This window comes from Macaca fascicularis, chromosome 5 (genome assembly GCF_037993035.2).
Source record: "Macaca fascicularis isolate 582-1 chromosome 5, T2T-MFA8v1.1".
Lineage (NCBI taxonomy): Eukaryota > Metazoa > Chordata > Mammalia > Primates > Cercopithecidae > Macaca > Macaca fascicularis.
In genome coordinates this window covers 60,555,446-60,574,892 of record NC_088379.1, presented here as the reverse complement: position 1 = coordinate 60,574,892, position 19,447 = coordinate 60,555,446, and the positions used below count along the sequence as shown (strand labels likewise).

Genomic DNA, 19,447 nt, shown 5'->3' with positions numbered 1-19,447 from the left:
AATTTGGGACTTAACTCTTTCAGTATGTCTTATTTCTAAGCAAAGTATTTAGTTTGGTTACTAATTACTAAACATTGAGAACTAAATTGCAAACACTGAGAACTAAAACGTTCAAATGGGAAATTACAGTTAAAGACCATGGTAATGAATAAAAGATACAAATCGTTTAAACTCTTATGTAAAATTTGATAAGATGTTTTACACAACTTTAATACATTGACAAGGTCTTGTGGAGAAAACAGTTCCAGATGGTAAATATACACAAGGGATTTAGTCAAACAATTTTTTGGCAAGAATATTATGAATTTTGTAATCTGTTGGGAGCCAATGAAATACAAAGATGAGTCTAGTTAATAATCTACAATTATTGGTTGAAGAAGTATATTAGTGCTAATTTCCCTCCGTTTGTCCTAGCTTTTCTCTTCTGTCAATCCCACGAGCCTTTGGCACAATGAAGTGGGTAACCTTTATTTCCCTTCTCTTTCTCTTTAGCTCAGCTTATTCCAGGGGTGTGTTTCGTCGAGATACACGTAAGAAATCCATTTTTCTATTGTTCAACTTTTATTCTATTTTCCTAGTAAAATAAAGTTTTAGTAAACTCTGCATCTTTAAAGAATTGTTTTGTCATGTATTTCTAAAATGGGATAGTATTTTGTATTTGTGAAGTCTTACAAAGTTATCTTATCAATAAAATTCAAACATCCTAGGTAAAATAAAAGGTCAGAATTGTTTAGTGGCTGTAATTTTCTTTTGCCCACTAAGGAAAGTGCAAAGTAACTTAGAGTGACTTAAACTTCACAGAACAGAGTTGAAGATTGAATTCATAACTGTCCCTAAGACCTATCCATTGCACTATGCTTTATTTAAAAGCCACAAAACCTGTGCTGTTGATCTCATAAATAGAACTTGTATTTATATTTACTTTCATTTTAGTCTGTCTTCTCAGTTGCTGTTGATATACACTAAAAGAGTATTAGATATTACCTGTTTGAATATAAAACTATAAATATCTAATAATTTTAAAAATAGTATTCTTGATAATTGAATTATTCCTCTGTTTAAAGGCAGAAGAAATAATTCACCATTATCCTGACTTTTTCTGTAGGAATCAGAGCCCAATATTTTGAAACAAATGCATAATCTAAGTCAAATGGAAAGAAATATAAAAAGTAACATTATTACTTCTTGTTTTCTTCAGTATTTAACAACCCTTTTTTTTTCTCCCCTTCCCCAGACAAGAGTGAGGTTGCTCATCGGTTTAAAGATTTGGGAGAAGAACATTTCAAAGGCTTGTAAGTTAAAATATCGATGAATCAAAGTTAATGTTTCTAATAGTGTTGTTTATTATTCTAAAATGCTTCTATTTCCTTGTCATCAGGTTCAGATTCTAAAACAGTGCTGTCTAGTAGAGTTTTCTGCATTGAGGAAGATATTCTGTATCTGGGCAATCCAATAAGGTAGTCACTGGTCACATGGCTATTGAGTACTTCAAATATGACAAGTGCAACTGAGAAACAAAAACTTAAATCGTATTTAATTATAGTTAATTTGAATGTATATAGTCACATGTGGCTAATGGCTACTGCATTGGACAGTACAGCTCTGGAACTTGCTTGGTGGAAAGGACTTTAATATAGGTTTCCTTTGGTGGCTTACCCACTAAATCTTCTTTACATAGCAAACACTCCTGTGCTGAGTTGGGAATATTTAAATATTTTTTAATCTAGTAAAAAATGAGAAAATAGTTTGTTTTTAAAAAGTCTACCTAATCCTACAGGCTAATTAAAGAGATGTGTGGATCAGGTGCTGTGGTTCACACCTGTAATCCCAGCACTTTGGAAGGCTGATGCAGGAGGATTGTTTGAGCCCAGGAGTTCGAGACCAGCCTGGGCAAGTCTCTGAAAAAAAAAGAAAAAATTAGTCAGGCATGGTGGCACGTGCTTGTAATCCTAGCTACCTAGGAGGCTGAGGTAGAAGGATCGCTTGGACCTGAGGGGTCAAGGCTACAGCGAGCCACGATTGTGCCACTGCACTCCAGCCTGGGTGACAGAGTGAGACCTTGTCTCAAAAAAGGAAAAGTGGGATTTGTTTTAGTTTTAAGTAATTCTAAGGATTTTTAAAATGCCTAGTCTTGACAATTAGATCTATTTAGCATACAATTTGCTTGCTTGATCTATGTGTGTGCATCTACTGACACACGCATGCATATAAACATCAGGGAACTACCATCCTTTTTGCCTAGGAAGCCATACATGCCTATCTAGGCCTCAGATCATACCTGATATGAATAGGCTTTCTGGATAATGGTGAAGAAGATGTATAAAAGATAGAACATATACCCATACATGATTTGTTCTCTAGCATAGCAATCTGTTACATATTAAAGTTTTATTACACTACATTTTTCTACATCCTTTGTTTCAGGGTGCTGGTTGCTTTTTCTCAGTATCTTCAGCAGTGTCCATTTGAAGAGCATGTAAAATTAGTGAATGAAGTAACTGAATTTGCAAAAACATGTGTTGCTGATGAGTCAGCTGAAAATTGTGACAAATCACTTGTAAGTACATTCTAATTTTGGAGATTCTTCATGCTGTTTGAAGTAATCCCAAGCATTTCAAAGGAATTTTTTTTTTTTTTTTTTTAGTTTTCTCAATGATTATTAAACATCCTGATTTGTAAGAAACACTCAAAAGTTGCTCATAGACTGATAAGCCATTGTTTCTTTTGGGATAGAGATGCTTTAGCTATGCCCACAGTTTTAAAATCATTTCTTTATTGAGACCAAACACAATAGTCATGGTGTATTTAAATGGCAATTTGTCATTTGTAGATACCTCTTTTTAAAATTTGAGGTTTGGTTTTCTTTTGTAGAGGCTAATAGGGATATGATAGCATGTATTATTTATTTATTTATCTTATTTTATTATGGTAAGAACCCTTAACGTGAGGTCTACCCCCTTACATTTTTAAGTGTACAATCTGTTATTGTTAACTATGGGTACACTGTTGTACAGCTTCCTCATCTTACTTTATTAAAACTTTGTGTCCATTGATTAGTAACCCCTCATTTCCTCCTCCTCCCCCAGCCACTGGAAACCATCATTATACTCTTTGATTCTATGAGTTTGACTATTTTAGCTACCTCATATAAGTGATATCATGTACTGTTTATCTTTTTGTGACTGACTTATTTCCCTTAGCATAATGCATTCAAAGTCCAACCATGTTGTTGCCTATTGCAGTATTTCCTTCTTTTCAAGACTGAATAATATTCCAGTGCATGTGTATACCACATTTTCTTTATCCAGTAATGTGTTGATGGACATTTAGTTTGGTTTTCTACATCTTGACTATTATGGATAGTGTGGAAATGAACACAGAAGAGCTATCATCTCTTAGAGATGATAGCATGCTTTTTGTCATCAGAAAACACCAACTGATTTCTATGCTAATTTTTTTACCTGGGTGGAATAATAATACAGCTGTATATTCCTCATTTTAGATATCTTTGTATTTTTACATACAATAAAAAAGTAGAGTACTTAGTCATGTTGAAGAATTTTAAATTTTTAGTATTTCCAGATCAATCTTCAAAACAAGGACAGGTTTATCTTTCTCTTACCACTCAATCTATATATACTTCTTGTGGGCAAGGCGAGTTTTTATCACTGGAGCCTTTCCCCTTCTTATTATGTACCTCTCCCTCACAGCAGAGTCAGGACTTTAACTTTACACAATACTGTGGCGCTACATAAGAATTCTTAAAAATACATAGAAAAATTAATAAATTCTGTCTAGAGTAGTATATTTTCCCTGGGGTTACAGTTACTTTCATAATAAAAATTAGAGATAAGGAAAGAACTCATTTATTGGAAAGTGATTTTAGATAACATTTCTAGAAGAAAAATGTCTACATCTTAATGGTCACTTAATATATGATAGATTGTGTTACTCCTCAGTTTTCAACAGCATATACTAAAAACTGACTCTCTAGAAAGGGGGCAGATGAAATGAGAAACTATTTGAATGTTTTTTTGCCCTAGGTGAATTCACATGCTGCTTAGAAGCTTATTTTCCCTTGATTTCTGTTATAATGATTGCTTTTACCCTTTAGTTTTAGGTTTTGAAATAGGAGTCATATAACTTTCCTTAAAGCTATTGACTGTCTTTTTGCCCTGTGTTATAGTGTGACAGTTAATTCTTATGAAAATTATATAGAGATGGTTAAATCATTGGAAACTCTAAACCTGGGTTGGGAGGAAAAGCGGATTTTTAAATAATTTCTTCACCAAGCTTAACCAGTATATTAAATCCTTTCTACTGTTCTTTGGCTATAAAGAAAAAAGGTATTGTCCAGCAACTGAAACCTGCTTTCTTCCATTTAGCATACTCTTTTTGGAGACAAATTATGCACAGTCGCAACTCTTCGTGAAACCTATGGTGAAATGGCTGACTGCTGTGCAAAACAAGAACCTGAGAGAAATGAATGCTTCCTGCAACACAAAGATGACAACCCGAACCTCCCCCCATTGGTGAGACCAGAGGTTGATGTGATGTGCACTGCTTTTCATGATAATGAAGCGACATTTTTGAAAAAGTAAGTAATCGGATGTTTATACTTCAAAATTAAAAAGCATGGAGCAACTCCACAGGCCAACACTCTATAAAAATTACCATAACAAAAATATTTTCAACATTAAGACTTGGAAGTTTTGTTATGATGATTTTTTAGAGAAGTAGTATTTGATACCACAAAATTCTACACAGCAAAAAATATGATCAAAGATATTTTGAAGTTTATCGAAACAGGATACAACCTTTCTGAAAAATTTAAGATAGACATATTTAATGTATTATGAAGATATTTATATATAGTTGTCATAATTGATTTCGTTTTAGTCAGCAACATTATATTGCCAAAATTTAACCATTTAGGCACACACACACACACACACACGCACACACAAACTTAACCCTTTTTTCCACAGACTTAACGAATGTCAAAGACGAGACCATCATGTGCAAATTGAGCTTAACTGGTTAATTAGATATATTTGGATTTTGGAGGTTCTGGGGAGAATGTCAATTGCAATTATTTTTGTAATACTGTCTGCTATAGAAAAGTGACTGTTTTTCTTTTTCAAAATGTAGATACTTATATGAAGTTGCCAGAAGACATCCTTACTTTTATGCCCCAGAACTCCTTTTCTTTGCTGCAAGGTATAAAGCTGCTTTTGCAGAATGTTGTCAAGCTGCTGATAAAGCTGCCTGCCTCTTACCAAAGGTATTGTGCGAAAGAAGAGAAAAAAGGAGTTCATAATCCAACCTGATTTTGTCCATTTTGTGGCTAGATTTCGGGAAACTGAGTGTCTGATATAAACTTCCCGACATGGCCAAAAAAGCCTTCCTCTTATCTTTCTTGAAAATCTTTCATCTTTGAAGGCCTACACTCTCATTTCTTCTTTTAAGATTTGCCAATGATGATCTGACAGAGGTCATCACTGTGCATGTGTTTAAAGATTTCACCACTTTTTATGGCAGTGATCACTATAGTGAAACACTGAAACTTGTTGGTCAAATTGCACAGCAAGGGGCCACAGTTCTTGTTTGTCTTTTCATGATCATTTTTATTAGGGAGGGAATTCAAAGTGGAGACTTTTACTGCATCTAGATGCCTGAGTTCATGCATTCATTCCATAAATATATATTATGGAATGCTTTATTTTCTTTTCTGAGGAGTTTACTGATGTTGATGGAGGAGAGACTGAAATGAATTATACACAAAATTTAAAAATTAGCAAAATTGCAGTCCCTGGGATATTAGTGTACTCTTTCTCTGACTTTTCTCCCACTTTTAAGACTCTTTTCCCTGCCAATGTTTCCAGTTAGTTTCTAACTGCGTAGGTAATTCTGCTATGACCAGAATGATCCAATGATCTTTCCTTTTCTTACAGAACAAAATCGTTATTCACCAAAAGGAGTACTTGGGAATTTAGGCATAAATTATGTCTTCAAAATTTAATTTGGCAGTTTCATCTGAGCTTGTGAAGGAGTGTTTTATGTAGTATTTTTCTTCTAATTTTCACCAAATTATTCCTTTTTGTAGCTTGATGAACTTCGGGATCAAGGGAAGGCTTCATCTGCCAAACAGAGACTCAAGTGTGCCAGTCTCCAAAAATTCGGAGACAGAGCTTTCAAAGCATGGTAAATATTTTTGAACATAGTTAACATCTTTATAATGATGTAAATGATAATGCTTCAGTGACAAAATTGTACATTTTTATGCATTTTGCAAAGTGCTGTCAAATACATTTCTTTGGTTGTCTAAAAGGTAAAACTCTAATAGAGGTAAAAATCAAATATCAATGTCAATTTGACATTATTTTTAATCTTTTCTAAATCGTCAAATAATTTAGAGGATACTATCCTTTGTGGCCTAAAAAAGGGGACAGATATTTAAATTCTATTTATTTATGAAAACTTGGACTCTTATTCTAATGGTTCATTATTTTTATAGAGCTGTAGGCATGGTTCTTTAATTTTTTTAAAGTTATTTTTAATTTTTGTGGATACATGGTAGTTATACATATTTATGGGGTATATGAGATATTTTGATACAAGTATACAACATATATAATCCCTTTATTTAATTTTATCTTCCTCCCAATGATCTAAAACTATTTGCTTGTCCTTTTTTGTCTTATAGTTAAGTTCAGTCGCCAACTAAGCTGAAGTTACTTCTTATTTTTGCATAACTCCAGCTCTGATCTTCATCTCATGTTTTTGCCTGAGCCTCTGTTTTCATATCACTTAGTTGGTTCTGGGAGCATACTTTAATAGCCATGTCAAGAAAAATACTAGCTGCCCCCTCACCCTCACTCCTTACCTATTAGTCAACAGCAAATCAACACAACAGAAGATAAAATGAAAATAACAGACGTTATGCATGCTCTCTAGAAACTGTCAATTGAACTGTATTTGCTCATCATTCCTACCATCTACACCACCAAAATAAACCAAGTTTATAAACAAAACAACCCCAACATAAAATTATACACAGATAAACAGGCAATGATTGATTTTTGGGAAAAAAGTCTTCTTTACCCGATTTTGGCAACTGTGAAATGACTAGAGAATGAAGAAAATTAGACGTTTACATCTTGTCATAGAGTTTGAAGATAGTGCTGGATCTTTCTTTTTATAAGTATGATCAATAAAAACTCCCTCATTCTGTTGAAGTTATAAGATTTCTTTTCTAAGAGACCTTTAGAAGTCAGAAAGAATGTGTTTCAATTGAGAAAAAAGATAATTGGAGTTTGTGTAGTACTTCCTAGATTATAAAATGCTTTTGTATGTATTATCTAATTTAATCCTCAAAAGAATTCTTCAATTTAGCATGTTGTCATGGCACTGCAGAGGCTAAAGCGCAGAGAGGCTGAGCCCTCTGCTAACAAGTCCTGCTGCTAACAAGTGATAAAGCCAGAGCTGGAAGTCACATCTGGACACCAAACCTGATGCTTCTCAGCCTGTTACCCCTTTTAGAGTTCCTTTTTTATTTCTGCTTTTATGACTTACTAGATTTCTACCCACCACACACACACTCTTAAATGGATGATTCTGCCCTAAGGAAAAATGATTACCGTTTGGTTCAGAACTAGAACTAATGAATTTCAAAAAATATTTCTGTATGTCCATTTTGAATTTTCTTTTGAGAAATAGTATTTGCCTAGTGCTTTCATATAAAATATTGCATGATAATACCATTTTGATTGGCGATTTTCTTTTTAGGGCAGTAGCTCGCTTGAGCCAGAAATTTCCCAAAGCTGAGTTTGCAGAAGTTTCCAAGTTAGTGACAGATCTTACCAAAGTCCACACGGAATGCTGCCATGGAGATCTGCTTGAATGTGCTGATGACAGGGTAAAGAGTCATCGACATGCTCTTTGGTAGCTTGCAAACTCAAGTTGGTAGAATGGATGCGTTTGGTATCATTAGTGATAGCTGACAGTGGGTTGAGACTGTCTTCTGTGCTTTTGTCTGCCCTATCTTCAATCTTTCCGTGCCTATGGTGGTGATACCTTTCTGTTTTTAACCTGGCTATAAATAACCTGATAAACCCATTCACTGATTTGTAACTCCTTTCACTCATGCTCTAACTGTAAATAAAGGCTTAAACTGAAGTAGAACAGTTACAAGGTTCTACTTGGCAGAACATCTGCAAGGTAGATGTCTAAGAAGATTTTTCTTTCTTTTCTTGAGACAGAGTTTCACTCTTGTTGCCCAGGCTGGAGTGCAATGGTGTGATCGTGGCTCAGCGCAACCTCTGCCTCCTGGGTTCAAGTGATTCTCATGCCTCAGCCTCCCAAGTAGCTGGGATTACATGCATGCGCCACCATGCCTGGCTAATTTTGTATTTTTAGTAGAGGCGGGATTTCACCATGTTGTCCAGGCTGGTCTCGAACTCCTGACCTCAGGTGATCCACCACCTCGGCCTCCCAAAGTGCTGGGATTACAGGCATGAGCCATCGTACTCGGCCTAAGAAGATTTTTTGAGGGAGGTAGGTGGACTTGGAGAAGACCACTACTTGAAGATATTTTTGGAAATGACGTATTTTTCTTCTCTATATTCCTTCCCTTAATTAACTGTCTTTGTTAGACGTACAAATATTTGGAATGATATCTCCTTTCTCCAAACTTATAATATTTTCTTTCTCCCTTTCTTCAAGATTAAACTTATGGGCAAATACTAGAATCCTAATCTCTCGTGGCACTTTCTGGAAAATTTAAGGCAGCTATTTTATGTATGTAAGCAGGGTCTATGGCTATGATCTTGACTCATTTTTCAAAAATCTTCCATATTTTATTTGGTTATTTGGTTTCAAAAGGCGTGCACTTAATTTTGGGGAGATTATTTGGAAAAACAGCATTGAGTTTTAATGAAAAAAACTTAAATGCCCTAACAGTAGAAACATAAAATTAATAAATAACTGAGCTGAGCACCTGCTACTGATTAGTCTATTTTAATCAAGTGGGAATGTTTTTGTAGTCCTATCTACATCTCCAGGTTTAGGAGCAAACAGAGTATGTTCATAGAAGGCACATGTGTATGGTCTTAGAATACAATGAATATGTTCTGCCAATTTAATAAAGGTCTGAGGAGAATGTATAGCAATGTCAATTCGTGTTGAACAATTTCCACCAACTTACTTATAGGCGGACCTTGCCAAGTATATGTGTGAAAATCAAGATTCAATCTCCAGTAAACTGAAGGAATGCTGTGATAAACCTCTGTTGGAAAAATCCCACTGCCTTGCCGAAGTGGAAAATGATGAGATGCCTGCTGACTTGCCTTCATTAGCTGCTGATTATGTTGAGAGTAAGGATGTTTGCAAAAACTATGCTGAGGCAAAGGATGTCTTCCTGGGCATGTAAGTAGATAAGAAATTATACTTTTATAGCTTTGGTGTGACTTCACAATTTAGGAGGATAGTCTAGGCTTTTCTGTGGAATTGCTACAATTTCCCTGCTGCCCAGAATGTTTCTTCATCCTTCCCTTTCCCAGCCTTTAACAATTTTTGAAATAGTTAATTAGTCAAATACATTATCATAAAATAATATATGCTCATGGCAAAAGCTCAACATTCCTTACTCCTTAGGGATATTTCTGAAAATACCTCTAGAAACATTTTGTGTATATATAAATTATGTATACTTCATTCATTCATTCCAGGTGTAGTTCTTGAACATCTATGTGTGTGACTACGTATTGCCTGTCTGTCTGACTAATCTAATCTAATCTAATCTAGTCTATCTATCTAATCTACACAATGGTAGCAAAGAAGTATAAAAAGAAATATAGAGTCTGACATCAGGTGCTTTATATTTGGTGAAAAGACTGGAAGTTCAGTATAATGGCAATATGGTATGAAACTCAATTACAAAATAAATGTTTATATATTATCAGAAAGTGTGGTGATAAAGTTTGCATTTTTGTTGTTGGATTATGATAACATACTATGCACTAAATAATATTTCATAAAATTATGTACCTTACAAGATTTCACTCATACAGAGAAGAAACAGAGTATTTTAAGAACATATCTCTACCCATCTATCAAAACCCTTTTGAGATGTAGTTTAAATCAAACAAAATATTAATAAAAATAACAGGTGTCATTTATCAAAGACTTCATATGTGCCAAGCAGTGTGTGCTTTGTGTAGATTATGTCATGTAGTTATCATAATCCACCTTCTGGGACAGATAACATTTTTTTTTTTGAGACAGAGTTTTCCTCTTGTTGCCCAGGCTGGAGTGCAATGGCACCATCTTGGCTCACCACAACCTCTACCTCCCAGGTTCAAATGATTCTGCTGCCTCAGCCTCCCGAGTAGCTAGGATTACAGGCACGCACCACCATGCCTGGCTAATTTTGTATTTTTAATAGAGACAGGGTTTCATCATGCTGGTCAGGCTGGTCTAAAACTCCTGACATCAGGTGATTTGCCTGCCTCTGCCTCCTGAAGTGCTGAGACTACAAGTATGAACCACAGCGCCCAGCCGACAAATACTATTGTTATCTTGTTATCTCCATTCTACCGAGAAGGAGACGAAGGCTGTGATCATTTAAATAAGTTGCCTAAGGTGATGCAGTAATATAAGTGGCAGAGCTAGGAATTGAGCCTTGGTAACTTTAACTCTGGACCCCAAGTCCTTAGCTACTAAGCTTTACTGCATGGGGTTTAGTCAAATTAAGACTTTTGGAATATGAGTTACTTTTGAGGTTAGCTTTGTGATTTTTTTTTTGGTGCTCATTTGTCCAACAAAGTCTATTTTATTTTCATCTTAATTAGGTTTTTGTATGAATATGCAAGAAGGCATCCTGATTACTCTGTCATGCTGCTGCTGAGACTTGCCAAGGCATACGAAGCCACTCTAGAGAAGTGCTGTGCCGCTGCAGATCCTCATGAATGCTATGCCAAAGTGGTAGGTTTATTGTTGGAAAAAAATGTTATTCTTTGACTGATGATTCCAATAATGAGAAAGAAAAATAATGCAAGAATGTAAAAAGATATACAGTGCAATTTAGATCTTTTCTTGAGATGGTTTCAATTCTGCAATCTTAAACATGATAGAAAAAGTAGCCTTAGAATGATTAACAAAATTTAGACTAGTCTAGAATAGAAAGATCTGAGTAGAGCAATCTCTGTGAAATTTTGATCTTTTTTTCTCTTTTTCACAATCCTGAGAACAAAATAACTTAAAGTAAATTTAACTGTTAATTAGAAGATACTTAACTTAGATGTAAAGTGAGTTAACCTGATCCCAGGACTAATCAAGTACTAGAATTAGTATCTTCAGGCAAATTATAGAACCTGTTCCTTTAGAAGATTTTCAAATCTTTTTGAGAATGTTTAGGAGTAGTTCTACAGGAAATTAAGTTAGGAGAGGAAATCTGTTCTGGAGGACTTTTAGGGTTCCCACTAGCATATGTAATGGTTTCCAAACTATTCAGAATCAGATAAAACTCATTTTTTCCTCTGTCAAGAAGCTACTAGATGCCAGGCACCATGCACGACCAATGACCAAGGTAAAATCTCTCATTTTGGAGAGCCCAGAATCTAACTAGAAAGGTGAACTAATAATAATAATATGTATAATCATAGCCATAACTTATTAAACTTTTATTACACGCAAGGCACTGTTTAATTTCATTAGCTTAACTGGTTTACAGAGCAGCTCTATGAGATGAGTACCATCTTTGCCCTTTTTTAGGGATAAGGATTCTGAAATGTGGAGATGGTAAGTAAAATTGCACAATTGAAGAATGAGTTAGATGACTTGGCTCAAATACTGGTCATTGAACTTCAGAGCCTGAATATTCTTAGCCACTTACATGATGCAAGCTCACCAAATAAATCGTTTGAATGTAATGTGACAGCGTGGCATTGATAGTCATCTGTTTGTGTGGCTTTGAGTAGAAAGGAGAAAGGATATCATTCTGACCAGAGGGGTGAAAAACAACCTGCATCTGATCCTCAGGCATAATACTATCAACACAATTCTTCTATGTTTCAGTTTGATGAATTTCAACCTCTTGTGGAAGAGCCTCAGAATTTAGTCAAACAAAATTGTGAACTTTTTGAGCAGCTTGGAGAATACAAATTCCAGAATGCGTAAGTAATTTTTATTGATTGATTTTTGATCAATTCGTAATTATTTAAGACTTAATATATGAGCCACCTAGCATAAAACTTGTAAGAATGAGAATACATTACATATTTCTAATCACTCTTTGTCAAGAAAGATAGGAGAGGAGAGATAAAATAGTTGATGGGGTGGAGAGGCCTATATTTGAATGTAGTCTAAAAATTGTTCTCTTAAGACTGGAAGTATGTAGACTGGGAGGGTAAATACGAAATCTTGGTATATCGAACTGAGGATGTCCCTTGAAGGTTAAGAAATAGTTAATGGGCAAATAGAACATGGCAATATTTTGTAGAGCAGGAAGTAGTAGAGCAGGAAGTAGTAGGCCTTGAATAGCAGTCGCTCAAAAAGTAATATGTGAGCTGAACACAAAATGTAACAAATGAATTTAGATTCATGTTTGAATATTAAATTCAGGTTGTTTGGGGGATGCACCTAGTGTCTGATGGTTAAACCTTGTGTTTCTGTGGAATTTCCCTCCATGGAAGAGACAGAGACAGAATGGCTTGTGGACTAATGTCCCAATTCAATAGAACTTTATCTATGAAGGTTAAAAACAAGAAGAGATATGTTATACAGTAGATATTTATTGTGTGGCTCATACACATAGTGCTCTTCTGATTATTGGTTTTAGGGATAATAACCGTGAACAAGACATAGTTTCTTTCCTCAAGTAGATTACATAGATTGACTTTTAATGGTGACTGGCATTCTTAATACATGATTATTATATATTAGGTACCATGTCAGATTAATTATAATACTTTACTACTTTTAATTTAACCCTTGAACTATCCCTATTGAGTCAGATATATTTCCTTCCATTTTCTACTTGTATCTTTCAAGTTTAGCACATGCTGATATATATGAAGCTCTCTCCAGGTTTTATTGAAAGAAGAAATTAATAAATTTATTAATGTCACTGAAGTAGGTAACTCACTTTCCTAAGATTATACAAGTAGTACAGGTGGAACTCAAAGCCAGGTTTGACTAGTTGTTCAGGAGAAAGTTTTCTCCCCTCCACTAACCCACTACTCTGCAGATGGAGATAATATGATGAATGGAATATAGGAACATCTTAGTTGATTCCGGCCAAGTGTTCTCTGTTTTATCTACTATGCTAGACAGTTTCTTGCCTTGCTGAAAACACATGGACTTCTTTTTTTCAGGCTATTAGTTCGTTACACCAAGAAAGTACCCCAAGTGTCAACTCCAACTCTTGTAGAGGTCTCAAGAAACCTAGGAAAAGTGGGTGCCAAATGTTGTAAACTTCCTGAAGCAAAAAGAATGCCCTGTGCAGAAGACTATGTGAGTCTTTAAAAAATATAATAAATTAATAATGAAAAAATTTTACCTTTAGATATTGATAATGCTAGCTTTCATAAGCAGAAGGGAGTAATGTGTGTGTGCATATTTGTGTGCGTGTGTGCATGTATGCATGTGTATTTGTGATATTGGCAGCCAGGGTCCCAAAGATTATATATATATATTTTTAATATTATATATATTTCATATATTTATTATATATAAATATATATTATATATTTATTATATATAATATATATTATATATTTATTATATATAATATATATTATATATTTATTATATATAATATATATTATATATTAATTATATATTACCAATACATTATATATTTATATATTAATTAGTTATTAATAATATATAATATTGCATACTATATTATTTTAAATATAATTAATATTATATATTAATATATTATTAATATTATATATTAAGTATATAATTAATTATATATTAATATGTTAATGCAATGCAGTATTATATAAACTAATTAATAATATGTATTAATAATATATTAATAATATACAATATATAAATAATATATTATATATAATAAATATGCATATTTATTATATATAAATACATATATGTATATATATTTTGAGATGGAGTCTGGCTCTGTTGCCCAGGCTGGAGTGCAGTAGTGCCATCTCGGCTCACTGCAACCTCTGCCTCCTGGGTTCAAGTGATTCTCCTGCCTCACCCTCCCGAGTAGCTGGGACTACAGGCACGTGTCACCATACCCAGCTAATTTTTTTTATTTTTAGTAGAAAATTTTCAGCTTCGCGTCTTTTGAATTTCTGCTCTCCTGCCTGTTCTTTAGCTGTCCGTGGTCCTGAACCGGTTATGTGTGTTGCATGAGAAAACGCCAGTAAGCGAGAAAGTCACCAAATGCTGCACGGAATCCTTGGTGAACAGGCGACCATGCTTTTCTGCTCTGGAACTCGATGAAGCATATGTTCCCAAAGCGTTTAATGCTGAAACATTCACCTTCCATGCAGATATGTGCACACTTTCTGAGAAGGAGAAACAAGTCAAGAAACAAACGTGAGGAGTATTTCATTACTGCACGTGTTTGTAGTCTTGATAGCAAGAACTGTCAGTTCAAATTAGCAACATTTTCCTGAAGTAGTGATTATATTTCTTAGAGGAAAGTATTGGAGTGTTGCCCTTATTATGCTGATAAAAGAACCCAGAAAGAAATGAATAACATTTTAAAGACAAAATCCTCTGTTATAATATTGCTAAAATTATTCAGAGTAATATGGTGGATTAAAGCCACAGTAGAATAACATCTTAGGCCATGTTCAGTAGAAAAAGATGAACAATTAACTGATAAATTTGTGCACATGGCAAATTAGTTAGTAGGAGCCATAGGATAATTTATTTCTAGATGTAAATAATTATTTTAAGTTTGCGCTATGGTGGACCCACACATGAAACAAACCCTCAAGCTGTGACTTTTGAGAATGAGACTTGGATAAAAAAGCATCTAGAAATGCAAGCCCTGAAGCTCAACTCCCTATTGCTATCACAGGGGTTATAATTGCATGAAATTTAGCTATAGAGAGTTGCTGTTATCTCTTGTGGGCTGTAATCATGGTCTAGGCTTAAGAGTAATACTGCAAAATCTGTCATGTCCACACAAATCTCTCCCTGGCATTGTTGTCTTTGCAGATGTCAATGAAAGAGAACCGGCAGCTCCCATGAGTTTGGATAGCATTATTTTCTATAGCCTCCCCACTACTAGCTTTGAATGGAGCGAAGTTTAAGAACCAACTATAAAGATTCTCATCTTTATAGATGAGAAAAATTTTAAATAAAATCCAGGATAATTAAACTTTTAAGGATCGTTTTTAGCTCTTAAGTAGCTGTAAAACTCAATATGACATAATGTGGCACTTCCAAAATCTGAATAATATATAATTGTAATGACATACTCTTTCCAGAGATTTACTGAAAAGAGATTTGTTGACACTACATAACGTGATGAGTGGTTTATACTGATTGTTTCAGTTGATCTTCCTACCAACTCCATGAAGGTGAATTTTATTATCCTCATCAGGCAGATGAGTATATTGAGACTTGCAGTGGTATGCCTGAGCCCCAAACTATTCAGAGTTGCGTGGCTCCAAAATTTGTAATCTTAAATGATGGGACTACCATCCTTACTATCTCCATTTTTCTTATATGTGAGTAATGTTTTTTCTGTTTGTTTGTTTTTTTTTCTTTTTTCCATTCAAACTCAGTGCACTTGTTGAGCTCGTGAAACACAAGCCTAAGGCAACAAAAGAGCAACTGAAAGGTGTTATGGATAATTTCGCAGCTTTTGTAGAGAAGTGCTGCAAGGCTGATGATAAGGAGGCCTGCTTTGCCGAGGAGGTACTACAGTTCTCTTCATTTTAATATGTCCAGTATTCATTTTTGCATGTTTGGTTAGGCTACGGCTTAGGGATTTATATATCAAAGGAGACTTTGTACAAGTGGGACAGGGATCTTATTTTACAAACAATTGTCTTACAAAATGAATAAAATAACACTTTGTTTTTATCTCCTGCTCTATTGTGCCATACTATTAAACGTTTATAATGCCCGTTCTGTTTCCAAATTTGTGATACTTATGAATATTAATAGGAATATTTGTAAGGCCTAAAATATTTTGATTATGAAATCAAAACATTAATTTATTTAAACATTTTCATGAAAAGTGGTGGTTTGTGGTTTAGTTGATTTTATAGATTAGTGGGAGAATTTACATTCAAATGTCTAAATCACTTAAAATTGCCCCTTATGGCCTGATAGTATTTTTTTTTAATTCCTTTGGGAACAACTATGTCCGTGAGCTTCCATCCAGAGATTATAGTAGTAAATTGGAATTAAAGGATATGATGCACGTGAAATCACTTTGCAATCATCAATAGCTTCATAAATGTTAATTTTGTATCCTAATAGTAATGCTAATATTTTCCTAACATCTGTCATGTCTTTGTATTCAGGGTCCAAAATTTGTTGCTGCAAGTCAAGCTGCCTTAGCCTAAAAACATCACAATTAAGAACATCTCAGGTAACTATATTTTGAATTTTTTAAAAAAGTAACTATAACAGTTATTATTAAAATAGCAAAGATTGACTGACGATTTCCAAGAGCCATACAGACCAGCACCAACCACTATTCTAAACTATTTATATATGTACATATTAGCTTTTAAAATTCTCAAAATAGTTGCTGAGTTGGGAACCACTATTATTTCTATTTTGTAAATGAGAAAATGAAGATAAACATCAAAGCATAGGTTAAATAATTTTCCAAAGGGTCAAAATTCAAAATTCAAACCAAAGTTTCAGTGTTGCCCATTGTCCTATTTTGACTTATATGATGTGGCACACAGAGCCATCCAAGTAAGTGATGGCTCAGCAGGAGAATACTCTAGGAATTAGACTGAACCATATGTAAGAGCGCTTTATAGGACAAAAACAGTTGAATATCAATGATTTCACATGGATCAACCTAATAGTTCAACTCATCCTTTCCGTTGGAGAATATGATGGATCTACCTTCTGTGAACTTTATAGTGAACAATCTGCTATTACATTTTCAATTTGTCAACATGCTGAACTTTAATAGGACTTATTTTCTTATGACAAAAGGGCCCACTTTAAAATGTGGATCTTTGAACATAAACATGTTTCACCCACTTTGTTTATAATATTTTGGGAGAATTGAAAAACAGAATAACAACAAAACATGTTTTTGTTAAAAATAAGTTATTCAACTACTTTAAAAAAAATAGAGATCGGGGGTGGGGGGTGGTATCTCTATGTGGCCCAGGCTGGTCTCAAACTCCTGGGCTCAGGCAATCCTCCCACCTCAGCCTGACCCAAAAAGTTCTGTGATTACAGATGTGAGCCACCACGCTTGGCTTCAACTACTTTTTAAACATGAATTATTTTCATATTTTCCAATTTGACTGTGATGTCTATTCCACTACTATGATTTAACTTCCTCTTTGCCCATGTGATAATATCTGCATATTATGCATTCAGGCATGAAAGAAACTTTGAATCTCCACAAATTTGGTCGTGTGAAAATGTGACTTGTTTTGGTGCTCAGTGGAAAGATTTTCTTCATAGGGTTCTAACTTTGAGAAGATACGTTTTTGGCCAGGCGCGGTGGCTCACACCTATAATCCCAGCACTTGGGGAGGCCGAGGCAGGTGGATCATGAGGTGAAGAGATCTAGACCATCCTGGCCAACATGATGAAACCCCGTCTCTACTAAAAATACAAAAATTAGCCAGCCGTGGTGGCACGCACCTGTAGTCCCAGCTACTCAGGAGGCTGAAGGAGGAGAATCGCTTGAACCCGGGAGGCAGAGGTTGCATTGAGCCGAGATTGCACCACTACACTCTAGCCTGAAGACAAAGCGAGACTCTGTCTCAAAAAAAAAAAAAAAAAAATAGAGAAGACACCTTTTTGCTCGTAATAACTTAGATGAGAAGTAGGGGTTGAGTAAATAACTCCAAGGAGTGATGATGAAAAGCCTCTGACTTTGAAGCTTGAGGAGTCTGATGGCACCAATAGTGTTCCCTTTCACCAATGGTGAAGAAGGAACTTAACATTTATTGGTGTGTCCCCTTGTCTACCCCCACAGAAGGAAAATTCAGCAGCCATAAGTCTAAGGCAGGCTTAACTTGTTTTCACTTATTGCAGAAAGATGATCTAAGTAATTTGGCATTTATTTTAATAGATTTGAAAAACACATGCCATTTTACAAATAAGACATATTTGTCCTTTTGTTTTCCAGCCTACCATGAGAACAAGAGAAATAAAATGAAGATCAAAAGCTTATTCATCTGTTTTTCTTTTTCATTGGTATAAAGCCAACACCCTGTCTAAAAAACTATAAATTTCTTTAATCATTTTGCCTCTTTTCTCTGTGCTTCAATTAATAAAAAATGGAAAGAATCTAATACAGTGGTCTAGCACTGTTATTTTTCAAAGATGTGTTGCCATCCTGAAAATTCTGTAGGTTCTGTGGAAGTTCCCGTGCTCTCTCTTATTCCACTTCAGTAGAGGATTTCTAGTTTCTTGTGGGCTAATTCAATAAAACATTAATACTCTTCTAAGTTATGGATTATGAACATTCAAAATAATATTTTGACATTATGATAATTCTGAATAAAAGAACAAAAAGTATAAGTAAGGAATATAAAACATGACTTTTACCTTAGAAAAAACAATTCTGAAATTCATACGGAATCAAAAAAGAGCCTGCAGAACCAAAGTAAGACCAAGCAAAAAGAACAAATTACCTGATCAAACTACACTATAAGGCCACAGTCACCAAAACAGCAAGGTACTGGTATAAGAATAGGCACATAGACCAATGGAACAGAATAGAGAACCCAGAAATAAATCCACATACTTACAGCCAACTGATCTTAGACAAAGCAAACAAAAGCATAAAGTGGGGAAAGGACAACCTTTTCAACAAATGGTGCTAGGATGATTGGCAAGCACATGTAGGAGACTGAAGCTAGATCCTCATCTCTCACCTTATACAAAAATCAACTCAAGATGGACAAGGAACTTAAATCTAAGACCTAAAACTATAAAAATTCTAGAAGATAACATTGGAAAAACCCTTCTAGATATGGGCTTAAGCAAGGATTTCATGGCCAAGAACCCAAAGCAAATGCAATAAAAACAAAGATAAATTGCCTGGACTTCATTAAATTAAAGAGCTTTTGCATGGCAAAAGAAACAGTCAGCTAGAGTAAACAGACAACCCACAGAGTGAGAAAAATAATCTTCACAATCTATACTTCTGACAAAGGACTAATATCCAGACTCTACAATGAACTCAAACAAATCAACAAGAAAAAAAAAATCCCATCAAAAAGTGGGCTAAGGACTTGAA

At 34.6% G+C, this 19,447-nt stretch overlaps 1 protein-coding gene across 1 annotated transcript; it reads left to right on the top strand.

Annotated features, from left to right (window-relative positions):
* Positions 1–410: 410 nt before the first annotated feature.
* Positions 411–18,497, top strand: ALB (albumin). The gene is made up of 15 exons (XM_045392499.1): positions 411–530; positions 1,235–1,292; positions 2,425–2,557; positions 4,386–4,597; positions 5,152–5,284; positions 6,107–6,204; positions 7,789–7,918; positions 9,212–9,426; positions 10,851–10,983; positions 12,076–12,173; positions 13,374–13,512; positions 14,351–14,574; positions 15,777–15,909; positions 16,524–16,591; positions 18,332–18,497. Exons 1-14 carry the CDS (start codon positions 452–454, stop codon positions 16,563–16,565), a joined length of 1,827 nt encoding a protein of 608 aa, XP_045248434.1. The 5' UTR covers positions 411–451; the 3' UTR covers positions 16,566–16,591; positions 18,332–18,497.
* The last annotated feature ends 950 nt before the right edge of the window (positions 18,498–19,447 follow it).

What these genes read in the sequence shown, in the direction of transcription:
- ALB (XM_045392499.1), top strand. Translation starts at nt 452, where the DNA reads ATGAAGTGGGTAACCTTTATTTCCCTTCTCTTTCTCTTTAGCTCAGCT. An exon ending in AAAATTGTGACAAATCACTT is followed by an intron (nt 2,558 to 4,385) that starts GTAAGTACATTC and finishes TCTTCCATTTAG; the next exon opens with CATACTCTTTTTGGAGACAA. An exon ending in AAACAAGTCAAGAAACAAAC is followed by an intron (nt 14,575 to 15,776) that starts GTGAGGAGTATT and finishes ATTCAAACTCAG; the next exon opens with TGCACTTGTTGAGCTCGTGA.